This window comes from Mobula birostris, chromosome 22 (genome assembly GCF_030028105.1).
Source record: "Mobula birostris isolate sMobBir1 chromosome 22, sMobBir1.hap1, whole genome shotgun sequence".
Lineage (NCBI taxonomy): Eukaryota > Metazoa > Chordata > Chondrichthyes > Myliobatiformes > Myliobatidae > Mobula > Mobula birostris.
The window spans coordinates 26,338,565-26,353,241 of record NC_092391.1 but is presented as its reverse complement, the minus strand read 5'-3'; the positions used below and the strand labels follow the sequence as shown (position 1 = coordinate 26,353,241).

General features: G+C 42.1%; 1 protein-coding gene across 5 annotated transcripts; it reads right to left on the bottom strand.

Moving 5' to 3' along the window:
- Positions 1-2,700: 2,700 nt before the first annotated feature.
- asb6 (ankyrin repeat and SOCS box containing 6) lies at positions 2,701-14,306 on the bottom strand. Of its 5 annotated transcripts, none has more exons than XM_072240405.1 (7): positions 14,265-14,306; positions 12,131-12,332; positions 11,023-11,198; positions 10,419-10,525; positions 9,044-9,152; positions 8,868-8,954; positions 2,701-5,189 (listed from the first exon to the last, which is right to left on the bottom strand). In XM_072240405.1, the coding sequence occupies exons 2-7, from the start codon at positions 12,250-12,252 to the stop codon at positions 4,510-4,512; spliced, it is 1,281 nt and encodes a 426-aa protein (XP_072096506.1). In that variant the 5' UTR covers positions 12,253-12,332; positions 14,265-14,306; the 3' UTR covers positions 2,701-4,509. The 5 variants fall into 5 exon arrangements, with proteins under 5 accessions (XP_072096506.1, XP_072096505.1, XP_072096508.1 ...); XM_072240404.1 differs by lacking the exon at positions 14,265-14,306 and adding an exon at positions 14,099-14,249; XM_072240407.1 differs by lacking the exon at positions 14,265-14,306 and adding an exon at positions 13,838-14,070.
- Between the last annotated feature and the right edge of the window lie 371 nt (positions 14,307-14,677).

Below are 14,677 nucleotides of genomic sequence, written 5' to 3'. Positions count from 1 at the left end.
GGCCATTGATTAAGATCCATCTGGGAGAGGAGATGAATTGCACGGACAACTAGTCCATCTCCAATCTGCAAAGTTTATTTCCACAGTGGTAGTAATGCAACTTCATCTATATTCAGTGCATCACTGAATGAAGCCCAAATTATTATAGCCAAGTTCAACTTGTGAGTAAATTTCTTCGCAAAGGTGAGAGAAATTAACCACAAAAAAAAAAGCAATTCTAACCTCAGTACATCCTAGTGGCTTGTTGAAAAATACAGGACCGAAAAACAAGCAAGTCCTGATGAAAGTCCTCAGTCCACGATGTCAACTGTTTGTTCCCCTCCACAGATGCTGCCCGACTTGTTGAGTTCCTCCAGCGTTTTATGTGTTGCTCAAGATTTCCCAAATCTGGCAACCTTTTATTCAATATTTTCATTTAATTTATTACTCTTCCAATTTTTTTTCCTGAAGTTTTAGATTTGATCAGAAAGTCTTTATTTTTTTGTGTCGTATCCTCAAAATGGACTGCCCAGTCCCTTTTTTTTCGTGTTTTTTATATAGTGTGGTGGGTTTTTTTTCCCCTTCATTTAAAATTCAAAGTTTTTTCTTTCCTCTCCATGAACTGATAAAAGAATTGCTGTTTTCCTTTTTTTAAAATTATATATTTTATACTAGTTAACAATATGTATAATTTGATGTCTATCTTAATCTGTATTGTTATTGATATATACATTTGAGATAATTCTCTTGTTTGTATTTATGTTCCTTTTAAATCAATAGAAAGATTAATAAAGAAAAAAAAAGAAAGATTTCCAGCATCTGCAGAATCTGGTGTTTCAGGCCAAAGCCCTTTGGTAGGGCAGTCCTGTGGAAAGGTTTGGGCCTGAAACATCAACTGTACTTTTTTTCCCATAGATGCTGCCTGGCCTGCTCATTTCCTCCAGCATTTTGAGAGAGTTGCTTGGGTTTCCAACATCTGAAGATTTTCTTGTTTCTTCTCTGCTGTAGGACTCAGACGTACAACAAAGAGTATTTTCCTTTGAGAGTTGCAGGACACCTCAGTGATAATCATATCATACTCACCTCATAGTTCCTCAAAAGTTGTCATGAAAGTGGTAAGGACAATATGGGCTGGGTTGGTGGTGCCTGAGAACAAGGCGAACAGTAGTATCTACCCCGGCATTCTAATGCCACGTGGCTGACGGACCTCCAGATGCTAGTGATAGTCCAATGCATAGGAGTACAGGCTGATGAAGCTAGGTCACTTCACTTGACAGAAGATTGCAGCCACAGGGAGAAGGGAACAGAATTTCTGAATAGATGGAGTGGGTTAAAGGGAAGAGAATGAGAGAAACAGAGAGCATCAAAGAGCTCTGGGCACTGAGCTTAATGCATAAAAACTAATGAAGCGCTGAATAACGACTGCAGTACTGAATTAATATGGTTCCCAAGAGAAGACAGAATTCTAAGAAAGTGTAACATCCACTGGACATGGAGCCTGATATCTATGCCTTGCCACAGGCATCTACTTCCATCCTCAGCTAACCACTGACTCTGCAACTGGGGAAAATGCAGAACAGTGTTTGCTCTTCCTCTTAATCCGTATTTAAAAATTTTCAAAAACCAGCAGTTTTCAGCTGGTCTGTAGGGATAGTACAAAAGGAGAAGGGATGGAGGGTAGGAAGAGAAAGGGAGCAAGATATTTCTCCTGCCAGCATTCAAACCTTCCTCTTGCTAGCAACTGTCAGAGGGATGCTCAGACATGGAGACTACACAGCGGGGCTTTGAAATTTTAGTCCACTAGGCCTAGCCAGCATTCTACTGAAGCAGTCTCTTCCTGTGGTACCTGCTGTTTTCACCTAATTCACTCTTAAATACTGTGACTAATTCCATGGTAATTAATAGTAGGCCTTAACATATCCTTACATCGAAACATTCTTCACTCTTTAGATTATTCTCCAACAACATCCCACATTTATGTCTCCATTTATCAGTTCATCGATCAGCACAATCTTTCATTTAAGTGTTGCACTGCATTCTCAACCTTTTAATTCAGGCTTTAGTTTTGCGAATCAATCAATATCTTGAATTAAAGTTGTACTTTTCTTTCCACAGGCAATTGGCCTACTGAGATGAGTGTTTTGATGCTTGCAGAACACTGGGAGAAGCACAAATCCCTTTGACACCAACTGTCCCAAAATGTTCCTGAAGGAAAAGGGATCAATATGATTTGGCAAAATGCCTTATTACTGGAACTGGTCTGATGACACCAGGATGTTTAGTCTGGATAGTGATGAGGATTGTTCTTATCACCATCTTTGAACTTGCTTAGAATCTTGAGAGTGCAGCAAGGGCAACATGATCATCACTCTTAGCAGAGAAGGCACATTATACCTTGATAATTCAGTGTTCTATGCCCTATGGCCATTCCCCAGGATAGAAGAGACAGATATCATCTGCAACTGCAAGACCATTAACCTAGTGAGAAAGGCCGTGTGGTCGATCCAAAACATGTTGGCCTTCTAGTCGTCCATGATTCAGTGATGCAGAATGATCGGCTCCAAAGTTCAAATTTATGTCTTAAGCAAAACTTAAGTGTGAAACATCTGAAAAAGTACTCATGAGGAATGGTTATACTGCAAGCAGGCCGAGAATCCTCAAGCAAAGTTTTAGAGGTTCCAATCTATGCTTTAGGTCTTTTCCAAGAGTTCACACTATGCATAATCAGAAATATATTTATTAAAACAATTCTGGCTGCAATTTGTGTTTCTGAATTATTGTACATTTACATACAGTTTATGAAAGAAACTAAATTTTGAGAAAGGGGTCAAAGGTCAAAACACAGGAGCGGGTCTATTTTCACACAGCTACAAAGGATAATTAAAAATCAATTTTTTACCAAAGCAATATCTGCTTCCAATAAAGTAAAGAAATGTTATTGAAATCAAAAGATATACACTGTTTGTTTGAGGACTTGAAGTTAGTAATCCCAGCTGAGAGTCAATATCTGGTGGGTAGGAGATACCATCTCTCATATGGTACCTTGAAATGTGAGCACTGACCTGTCTGTAAGACACCCTACTATTTTTGTCACCTAGCTCTTTCTGCCAATGGGGTTGGCAATACACCCATCTGGACTATCCATCACCCAAAGCACTACTCAGTACCCTTAAACCTTAAATGCACTTAGCAATGGGCCAAAACCATCAGGACTTGGCTGATCTGAGCAAACAGCTCCTCCAACGTTTACAGTCCCCCATTCCTCACCTCAGCCAAGGTTGACAGCAAAGGATAACTTATTACCCTATGCCTTGAAGCAAACTGCTCCCTCACCACAGGTTTGAGAGCCTCAACATTTAGCATCTGCTCCCTTCCATCACTCAACGTGCATCAAAAACACTGAAAATCTCAGGTCAAAACAACACACAACATATGAATTTAAACAAATTCCTGTTTTCATATGGGACATGTGTAATACGTTCCCTGTCCTCCACAAGCAAGGTTGTTTGATTCTTTGTACTTATCGAAAACTGATCTCCCTATAGGCTTCACAACATACAACGATCTAATTTCAGAATAAAGAGTGAAAGAGGCAGGTACTACCCCTTGCCTGTCTAATCTCAACACTACCCGCAGAATGGCAGAGGTAAACCAGCCACAGCGCTGATGATTTAACTCCTGTAAGAATTGCCACTGCGTGACAGATGTGGTGAATGCTGTATAAAAGCAAAGTGCCATGTACATTAACATGGGTTTTGCAGTTCAGAAACCTGTAATCATGTTGGAAAACACAGGCATTTTATGTACAACAAGAGCTCATAAACACCAAAGATGTTGACTTATTTTTGTGGTTGGTTGAATGTTACTCAGGACAGACACAAAGACACACAATGCTTGGAATGGGTGAAGGAGCAATGAAAGAGCCAATGCAATTCTCAGTTTAATATCTCAACCAAAGAGCAAAACTCCGACTATTTTTGTTGACCCCTCTGTCCCGACACTGAGCACCAACCTAGTCCAACTGTGCAGATAAGAGTTCAACCTTTTTGGTACCGGATATTTCACCTGCCCACACATTCCCTATTTCAATTGGAAGACAATGGAATGCATACTCTTGGGAATAACCCAATGTAGTTTTTTTCGGTTAAGTATAGAATTTCACATGTAGCATCTAATCTCTTGTATAAGTTTGGGATCTTAGATCAAGCATAGAAATCTTACAATTACCAGTTGAGAGTTGAATTCATTGCTGCAGAAATATTAAAGTCTTCAAACTGGTTGACCTAAGCTATGGTACAGAAATTATCATTCATGTCTGGACTTCACTAGTCTATCTGTACAGATTGTGTAACAATGTCAGCAGAGACTCTTTCTCCATGAGCCTGTTTGTGGTCTCATACCTCAATACTGTTCAAGTCGTCAAATACTGTTGGGTTCTGACAGTCAACCTCAGACCAGCAGCAGAAATCCAGATCTCTGCCCCAGACAATGACTAGTCTTAAATCACTGCTAAGTTGCCCTCTGCCTTTACTATTGCATGACTTCATCCTCACTCTTACTATTTTCTATCAACAAAAACCACTTCAACCGGTCTGGCAGTGGCAGGGCTTTCACCTTATGATCCAAAGGCACGGGCCTCAGAAGTCGTCGGATGTCCACCCTGCACAGATGCTTCAGTGAGGCTGGAGAAAACTCCAGTAGTTTCAGGGGCCTGGACAACGCCAGTACTTGGTCTGTGTAGATGGAGTAAGCTGTCGGTTTGATTTCCCAGCCTAAAGGCAGCCAGGGACGCGTTGCATTGCCCAGCATTAGGTCCAAGGCCACACCTGCTCGGCGCAAGGCTTCTTGGTGTGTGATTCCGGTCTCAGGTCCGTTTAACAGCGTACGCAGTCTCTCAAAGAGAAGTGTGAATCCGGACCAGCAGGAAGGGCCGTGGTCAGGGCAATGGTTGGAAGCCCCCGAGTCCAGGAGAACTTGTATGATTGGGAGATGGACTTCAAACTGATTAATGCAGGTGTAGATGAGGGAATCTTCAGGTTGACACGCGTCGGGTTGAGCAGAATGGGCGAGCAGCAGCTGAGTGGCATGCAAGCAGAAGTGCCTGAGGGTTTCAGTCTCGGTCTGGTCTCTACCTTCTGTCTCACCCAGAAGAAATACAATGAATGTGAAGACGTTGTCGCCATCTATCATGTTTGCTTTCACATCTGCACCTGAGAGGCAAACACATGACTTTAAGTTTGACGTTTTGATTATTAAAAAAAGATACAGACATACTGGAATCTTCAGTAGCTCAGGACATCCCTAGCAACACACACAAGACGCTGGAGGAACTCACCAAATCAGGCAGCACCTACAGATGGGTACAAACAGTCGATGTTTTGAGCCTCCTCATCAGCACTGCAAAGGAAGGGGGCAGACTTGGCTTGAAACATCGACTGTTTATTCCCTTCCATAGATGCTGTCTGACTCCCTGAGTTTCTCCAGCATTTTGTACATGTTGCTCAAGCTTTCCAGTACCTGCAGAATCTCGTGTTCAGAACATCTCAAACCATTTTACAGGACAATAAAATACTTGCGTCATGCCTGTTGCAATGAAGTAATCTAACTTACACAGTGTAAATTCCCACAAACATCAATGTGATAATGAGCATCTAACATTTTGGTGATCCTAGTTACGAGATAAATTTAAGTATCACTTGGTCAAAGCTGTCTGACGATCATCTAATGAACTGTTCGCTTTTACCTTAAAAGGGGATTGGCATACAAAGGAAGAATGTCACCCTTAAGTTGTACAAAAACTTTTCAGACACTCTCTGGCATTCTTTACAGTGCTGCCGTTGTACATTAGGAATACATTGGCTTTGACAGGAGATGGAGCACAAATTCACCAGAATGAATAGTAATACTTGAAAAAGAGATATAAAATAACAGAAAAAGTGCACAGAGAGCTTGTATTCCACTACTGAGAAATGATCAAACATAAAATGTTAATCCTAAAAAGTTATTAAGAAACCATTTTGCTTGGGGGAAATGAGGAATGACAATATATGATCAACACTAGGGCATTCAGAGGTGAAACTTCGAAGCATTTTCAAGCATTCAATAGTGTAAAGCTGAAAGCATATGGCTATAGAGGAGCAATTAAAGCTTCCATTACTGCGATCAATAGGTAAGTGTATCAAGTGATGTTGGCGGGGTGGGTAAATGAGGTCAGCCATGATCTAACTAAAAGCCAGAACAGTCTTGAGGAGCTGAGTGGCTTCCCTTTGCCAGTGTCTCAGCCACTTCAATAAAGCACGAGCCTGAATAGAATGGGCAGGTTTTTGTTCTGAAATATCTGGGTAGCCTTGGGTGCACTGGATTTTTCTCAGCTTGACTGTGAAGAAATTATCCCACCTCATCAAGATTAATACATATTCTTAAATTTATTTCTCTGTAAAACCTCACTCCAAATATTCCCTGGCTAACTGCAAGCCTTATCCTACACTTTGCCGGTAAATTCCCCAACACTTCCCATTCCACACGTTTGTTGGAACTCACTGTGGCACTTAATTCGTTGTTACACTTTCTATAACAGTCACAACACTTCAAAATAAAACAAATAACACTAGGTTATCCTTCAACCAATGAACTTAATCAACGCCCTGCAGTCATAAACGATTATGGACATTTAGACTGTTTAAAGAAAAAGTTCCAAAAACAGCCCATCATCAGCAAAAGCAGAAACCAGCATACGAGTTCTTCACTGAGTAACTTCTTTGCTCAGAGGGTGGCGAGAGTGTGGAAGTGGTGGATGCAGGTTCAATTTCAATTTTTCATAGACGTTTGGGTAAGCACATGGGTGGGAGGGCTATGGTCCAGGAGCAGATCAATGGGGCTAGACAGAATAATCATTCAGCATGGATTAGATGGGCCAAATGGCCTGGTCCTGCTACTTTATGACTATGAGTATCTAGAACCAAGATTGTTTAATGTCATTTCTGGTACACAACTGTAAAGGAGAATGAAATAACTGTTACTTCGGATCTGATTCAGCACAAAAAAGAAACACACTAAAATAAAGGAAACAATAAGAAAAAAAACACTAAATATAAATACCTATGATAACTTATATACACAGATTGTTTGTATGTCCATAAAGTGACACTAGACACAGGAGATAACTCTTACAGAAAATGATAAAGTAGTGATGGTGGGGGTGTAGAAGGGTGGGTTGGTGGGTGGAGGTGTCGATCAGCCTTACTGCTTGGGGAAAGTAACTGTTTTTGAGTCTGGTGGTTCAGGTGTGAATGCTTTGTAGCCTCCACCCTGATGGGAGTGGGACAAACAGTCCATGAGTAGGGTGGGTGGCACCCTTCTTGATGTTACAGGCCTTTCCCTAGCACCCGTATCAAAGAAATGTGAGTGATGATCCATTTTGTTTTCCTCCCGAGGTTCCCATCATCATAGATGCCCATTTTCAGCTGAATGCATTCACACCACATGCCATTAAGGAAAGGCTGAAGACTCCAGTTCTAAACCACAGCAATAAAATGGAACCCTAGGGGTCCGGGAGTAGACATATCCCATCACTCAGGAATCCCAAAGTACATTATCTGGGATTATGAGCCCATGCAGAAAATAAATCTCAAAAACACTGCTCCAAGTAGTTCTGAGCAACCCCTTCTCTGGTTCCATCTTCGGAAAGTTTAGAATTCAGTGAGTGTATTTTATAACCTAGACATCCCAAATCTGGATTGGACAGGTTTGAAGTGGGGGCAAAAAAGTGGCAGATGGAATAGTGTTGGGACGTGTGTGGTTATGCAGGAGGAATAAAGGTGCAGATATTTCCGATATGGGGAGAAAATTCAGAAATCAGAGGTGCAAAGGGACTTGGGAGTCTTAGTGCACAGGATTCCTTGAAGGTTAACTTGCAGGTTGAGTCTGTAGTAAAGAAAGCGATTGCAGCTGTACTCATTTGGAGAGGACTGGAATATAAAATGAAGGATGAACTGCTGAAGCTTTAAAATACGTTGGCCAGACTTCATTTGGAATACAATTTTGGGCCCCTATCTAAGGAAAGATGTGCTGGCTATGGAGAGTGTTCAGAGGAGGCTCCCAGAAGTAAACAGCTTAACACACAAGGAACGTTTTACGTCCCTGGCTCTGGACTGAATGGATTTCAGAGGGACGAGGGGAGAATCTCATTGTATTGAAAGGCCTGATGGAGAGAATGTTTCCATTAATAGGAGAGTCTAGGATCTAAGTCAGAGGTTTCCAACCTGGGGCCCATGGAGCACTCGGTTAATGGTAGGAGGCCGTGGCATAAAAAATCCCTGCAGTAAGGGAACAGTCTCAGAATAAAGGGGCATCCCGTTAGAACAGAGATGAAGAGGAATTTCTTCAACCTGAGTATAATGAATCTGTGGAATTATTGTAACAGAAGGCTGTGGAGGCCATGTCATCGTGGAACACATGAAGAACGTTTGACATCTCTGGTTCTGTACTGAATGGGTTTCAGAAGGATGAGTGGAGAATTTCATTGTTTTGAAAGGCCTGATGGAATGGATATGGAGAGCATGTTTCCATTAATAGGCAGAGATTGATAGGTTCTTGATTGGTAAGGAGATTAAAATAAAATCAGCCGTGATTTAATGGAGCAGACTCAATGGGCCAAACTGTTTAATTCTGATCCGATATCTTTTATCTAAATGATCTCAAATGTGACAATAGCACTAATGCTTTAACAACATCGGTGCCCTGAACCTACTGTTGGCACAAGGGGAAGGGAAGCGAAAAGATCCTGAGAGTCTCTGACTCTAGGATGCGGAGCGAGAGTATCCACAACACGGACTCACTAGTACAGCTTACATCTCGGAAATCAGGGGAAGCAGTAAAACTTATCATACCCCTCTCAAGGAGCAGCTTGATGTTGTCGATGTTGTGTACCTGTACTCCATCACTGCTGGCCAGAGCATGCAGCAAGGCTGATTTTCCTGACAGAGAGAAGACAGACACATAGAACACATCATTTTGGGGCAAATGAAAGCCTCTAAAATAAACAAGTCAAGAGAAGGCGGCTGACCAGTCCTGTCAACTCCATTTATATCGGCACCGAGATCCAGAAGCCGCCGCAGGCAAGGCAAACGTTCTAATTCTTCACTGGCAAGGTCTAGTGGGCTGCTGCTGTGAACCTGCACCGGGGGAAAAGAGACTGTTAGGACCCACATCTGTACAGCACCTTCTCACCCCTCAGATATCCCTAAACACTTCACAGCTAATAACTACCAACGCATATTCACTGTTATAACATTGCAAAACCTGTCCACTGCTTTGCAAATGGCAAGGATCCCAATAGAAAGGTGACAGCTTGGGTTAAATACTTTTTACCAAATAGTAACGTGGCATTAACCTGAGAGAATATTCACAGACAATTTGCTTAATCCAAAAGCAAAGGAACTCTGTTCTACCTGAGCTCCTGCTCGAGCACTAGCCAAAGTTATGGTCAACGTCTGTGCAATGGATTTAACTCATGTCAAAAAGGGAACATTATCCTGGGTAACAGGTATTCATCAACCTCCTCCTCCCCACCAACTTTAGCCCATGATCTGGGGAAATACAAATAATTCCATTTAATTATTATCAATTACAGAAGGTGTGGAGGTCAAATCATAAAACATTTTTAAGAAGGAGCAGATAAATTTCTTGACAAAAAGGTAAAAATGTGCAGGAGGAACAGGATAGTGATATTGAAACAGATAAACCATGAGGCACATGAGTGTAGATGCTGAAATCTGGAGCAGGAAGAATTTGCTGGAGGAACTCGGGGTGTCAGGCCGCATTTTGTGGTGGGAAATTAAGAGCGGACATTTTGAGTTGAGACCCAGCTGAGTGTTTGTGAACTGGACCAAAGCAAATGGCTGGTTTTGAATCTGACAAGAGAGCCATGAAGTTTAACATTCTGATTTACCATTGAAATGTACTGTTCACTGAACTAACAACTTGTCTTTACATATTGTTGTCAGTGTGACAAAATGCCCTGTGGTAATCCATGGACATGGATTTAACTGTATTTGATACGAAGTCATGCATGGAGTTATTACCACTGTCAGAAATAAAACGTGGACAAAGATAGCTTTAACAAGCAGCTCAGAGGAGAGAGAAACAGGCAAGTTTATTGAAAAAATCTCCTTATTGGCAGCTGACAGGACAATTGCTAATGGAATTAGAAGGAAATCAGGGATGTCTAAGAGGTCAGAACTGAAGGAGTGAAGAATCTTCAGCAGTTTTAGGGCTACAGACACAGGAAAAGGAGAGGCCCTGGAGGGGATTTGAAAAGATTGATAACGATTTTAAGCTGAGGAAGTAAAACAAAGGTCAGTGTAAGCCAGCGAATGAGAGAGATGATAGACTCAGCAATGAGACGGTTTGGAAGTTCAGACTAAGTGTCTCTCGCTTACCCGGTCTCTCTTGTTGATGTCTGCTCCATGCCGGACCAGCAGTTCTACCGTGTCAGGCTGGTTGCGCAGGACTGCTATGTGCAACGCTGAGTAATACGTCACGGGATCTATTGAAAACACACGACACCACTCCATCGTGAAACTAAGGTCTGCCAGAATCAGTCAGCATAACCCACTCTTTACTTCTGATTTCACTTCATGCCGGCCACAGAAATCTCTAACCCACCGGGTCAGAGTTCATTGCCACAGTACAGGCTATGAGAGAAAAGCATCAAAGATCACCTTCTACTGGTTAAAGTACGGAAACAGGTGCTCTCACACCAGGAATCCCAATGCTGAGAGCTAACCAGTCTAGGCTTCAAAATGCACAGATTACTGTATTTGTGATTAGCACGGTACATCATCAGAAGTAAACACGCTTGACAGGTGGACATAAGGAAATTGTTTCCACTTAGGGAGATCACAACCAAAAGCCATACATACAGAATTGTCACTAATAAATGAGAAACTGTACACGACAAGTGCTTGGAAATGGGAGCTCAACCACGAGGCGAACAGCATAAATATATATGAAATACATCCCGCTCTCAGGATGTAGACTAACCTTCGAAGTTGAGGTCAGCTCCATGCGTCAGCAGTTTCTCAGCTGCGGTGGTCAGACCTGCCTCAGCCACTTTAAACAAAGCATAGCTGATAGCTTCCACGTAGAAGGGCGATTGTGCCTCTCTCTCCAGCAGCCCCTGCAGTGCCACTGCGTCCGTTGCAGTCACAGGAACCTCGCTGTAACCCGATCACAAAAATCTTAACCAAATGGAAGTCTGGATAAATCTCGCGCAGAGGAAAATCAGAAAAAAAAATATTGTGGACTATGGACTTCTCATGTTCAATACCAACACTCAATTCAACACCTGTTTGGGAAACAGGAGGCACCAGTCAGCCCCTTGTGTGATTCCATCAGAAGTCTGATCCGTTGGTAAGTACATTTACTCACATTAGTCTGAAATCCCTCATGCACGTACCGACAAATATAATGGTAATCATAGTCCTAGAATTCTCACAAAGAGCTCAGAGGACTCCTTTGCAGTTTACAAGTAATGAAGGGAAGACTGTTGTTGTTTAAGAAATGCGCTGTCAATAGTGTATATTATCAAAAAGTCCCACAACCAGTAACGAGATCATGTAAGTAAACTTCTTAGTGATGCTAATGATGGTAAGTGTTGGACCCTGGAGAGAATTCCCCCTTTTTACCCCTCCCAAAATAGGGCCATGGATCATTTGCATCCTCCTGTGATGGCAGAAAGGGGCTCAGCTTAATGATTCACCTTGAGACCGTGGAGCCTAACCAAGCAACAGTCAGAACTTAAGATATGCTGAGAGAACTTTAACAAATTCTCCAATATTTATAAAATAGATGCCTGCAACAAGACTATGAAGCTATCTGCTGTGTTCAGGAAACCTCTCTACACCCCACAACATAGACTGTATGTGCCTATCACCAGGCCATTAGATTTATCAATACACATTGATCTGATTGCATATCTGACTGTACACAAATACACAAAATAATTATGTATATAATCTAGTGTTTGGACAATGCCCTCCCACATTTCCCTTCCTCATTGCTTCTACGTAGTGATGGAATCGCAACATAAAAATTTTTACTCCCTCATGTTGTGAGATGGATGTGAGAAATTCTAATTCCATTAACTCACCTGGTTGGATTTTCCTCACCAGCCTCTCCAGTTGGTTCCTGCAACCCTACAACCCTAAGAATTTGATCGACTAGAGGCTGATACTCGAAGATAATTCGTCGAAATCCGTGCAAGTAGGGCATGGTTTCCAATTCTATCTGTTAGTAGAAGCTGATGTAAAGGTCATCATCTGCATTGCAGCAGTGGGAAACAAGGTCAAGACCTAAGAAAGAAAGAAAACAAATAAAGGAGGAGAATTCAAATATACACATGGTGTAGTTCCAATTGTTCCACATTCTGACACGGTGCCTTGTTCATCAAAATACACACTTCCCTCAGAAGGTAAATTTGGAAGTAACAAAAAAAAGTTATTACAAAATCTTGCCCATTTAGGTGAGGAAATTGAAGAAAGCACTTGAGATCTGACTGAATAAAGATCAGTAGGTCAATTCTCTAAAAGACCAGTCTTTGATAGGGGTGGGGCATGGTCACAAAATCTCAGGATTGGGTGTCAACTGTTCAACAATGAGAATTTTTTTTTCCTCAGAAGGTTGTTAATCTCAGTTACCATCAGCTCTGGGTTGCTATAGTGCAGAGAAACAGTAAATAGAGAGACTGAACAGGAAAATACCTAGGCTAAAGATCAGACGCATCGTGAACTAAATGAATGGCAAAGACGCTGTATAAATTAACCATTTTTCATTTCTTGTTTGAAAAAGTGTTTGGGGAGGAATACAACCCAGTTTAAAATTCTCCTTCAACATGCCCATAGTTGCACTGTTTCGACACTCCTTCAGGATTGAGGATGACTCACTACTTTTGTGCTGTTCTAAAGTGGCTGATAACTAAATGTGGGACCCAGAAATTCTGCCAGTGACAAATAGCTTGGTTGGTGGTGTGCTCCTTCTGCCAGTTATACTGGGCTTCTGCATCCCAAATACTCCTGGGGGGGGGGGCGCGCAATCGTTTGTTTGTTTATAATACACTTCTTCCCAGTAATCTTTACATGACAGAGCTTGGAACGCAGTGTTTGTTTTGGGAGTCTGTGGGCATGCAAGCCTGTCATTTGAACCAGCTGAATGGAATTAGGTTTCAGATTTGAGGATGTTGGCCTGGGAGAGGATATCACTGTTGATTTGATTATCTTGGAGAACTGTGGAAAACACTGGTGGTATTCACTGTTAGTAATTCATGCCTCGGAGCAAACAGGAGGGCACAGATCACCCCTTTGAAGGAGAACAGACACTCTCACAATATCTCCCTTCAACTATAAAATATGATTAGGTTACATAGAACCTCCACTGAAACAGCATCGCAAAGACAACCTGCAAAACAGTGCAAAAATCTAGGCATATCACAGATCTGGGTTTTCTAGCAGTAGCTTGCAGCTTTTACTTTCTGTCAGCAGCTGACTAACAAATTGATTTGGGTAGCTTGCCGTGTGTACTTCCTTCCTACATTACAAGAGTAATTACATTTCAAAAGTACTTAATTAGGCTAGAAAATACTTCCGGAGATTCAGGAGACTACTTGATACACACAAATCTTCCTTTCTCCCTTTTTTTGAACTTCAGGCTGATTCTGTAACAACAGACAGGCATGCAAGTGCTTTAAACAAATGTTTGGGACATAACGAGAGTGTTTTTAATTGGACACGTCTAAGGAAATTTGGGAGTAAGGGAATCTATGCCAGCAACAAGCATACTATGGAGGTTTACTCAATTATACCTGCAACTCTGACCTCACAAGTCAGAAGCTTATTATCCCAGTCCACGGTTCAGGTCTGGGGAAGAACGTTAATTCAGATTCCCTCCCTCTGCTTAAAGTATTCAACATAATTGTCGATTCTCTTCCTCTCAATGGTTGTTTTCAGAAACTGAGTAACACCCTGTCAGATTCGAACAATGCAGCACCCCACTCAATTTCGGCGCATTTCTCTGCCCTCCACCAGCGATAACCACAACCCTTCTACCGATCACCAACGATTACCAGAACTCCTTCACCGGTCACCCACAATAACCACGACCCCTCTACCAGTCACCAACGATAACCAGGGAACCTCTACCGGTCATCAGTGCTAACCAGGACTACAACACCGATGACCAGGAGCCTCCGCCCGCCAACTTCCCGGTCATTCGGGACCAGGTTCACTCACCTTCGCCGCTAGATGCGCACCGGCTCATTCCACCGGGCGAACATACTTCCGCCAACTGCGCGTGAAGGTTCCGAGTTTCTTTGTTCCGCCCTGTATACAGTCGGACAGTTATTCGGCACGGAGAAAAAGCCCTTTGGCCCAACTTGTCCATGCTCACCGAGTTGTTTATCTGAGGTTTTCCCAGCGTTTAATAATCTTCTGCTAAACCTTTCCTCTACATTTACCCGTCCAAATGTATTTTAAATGTTTTAGTTGTACGCACCTGTATCACTTCCTCTTGTGCCTTATCTTTAATTTCCTGCTGAGGCCAGCCTGGAAACATCCATTACGAGGAGGAAATAAGAATGCAACTAAAAATGCCAAACCTAAGTGTTAATCCAAACCGGTATAAGAAGAAAATGCTGGAAGATCTC

Coding starts and splice junctions, on each gene's coding strand:
- asb6 (XM_072240405.1), bottom strand. CDS start 12,252: ATGCCCTACTTGCACGGATTTCGACGAATTATCTTCGAGTATCAGCCT. Junction 8,955..9,043: donor AAATGGAGTTGACAGGACTG/GTCAGCCGCCTT, acceptor TCTCTCTGTCAG/GAAAATCAGCCTTGCTGCAT. Junction 5,190..8,867: donor CAAGCTGCTCCTTGAGAGGG/GTATGATAAGTT, acceptor TTTGCCTCTCAG/GTGCAGATGTGAAAGCAAAC.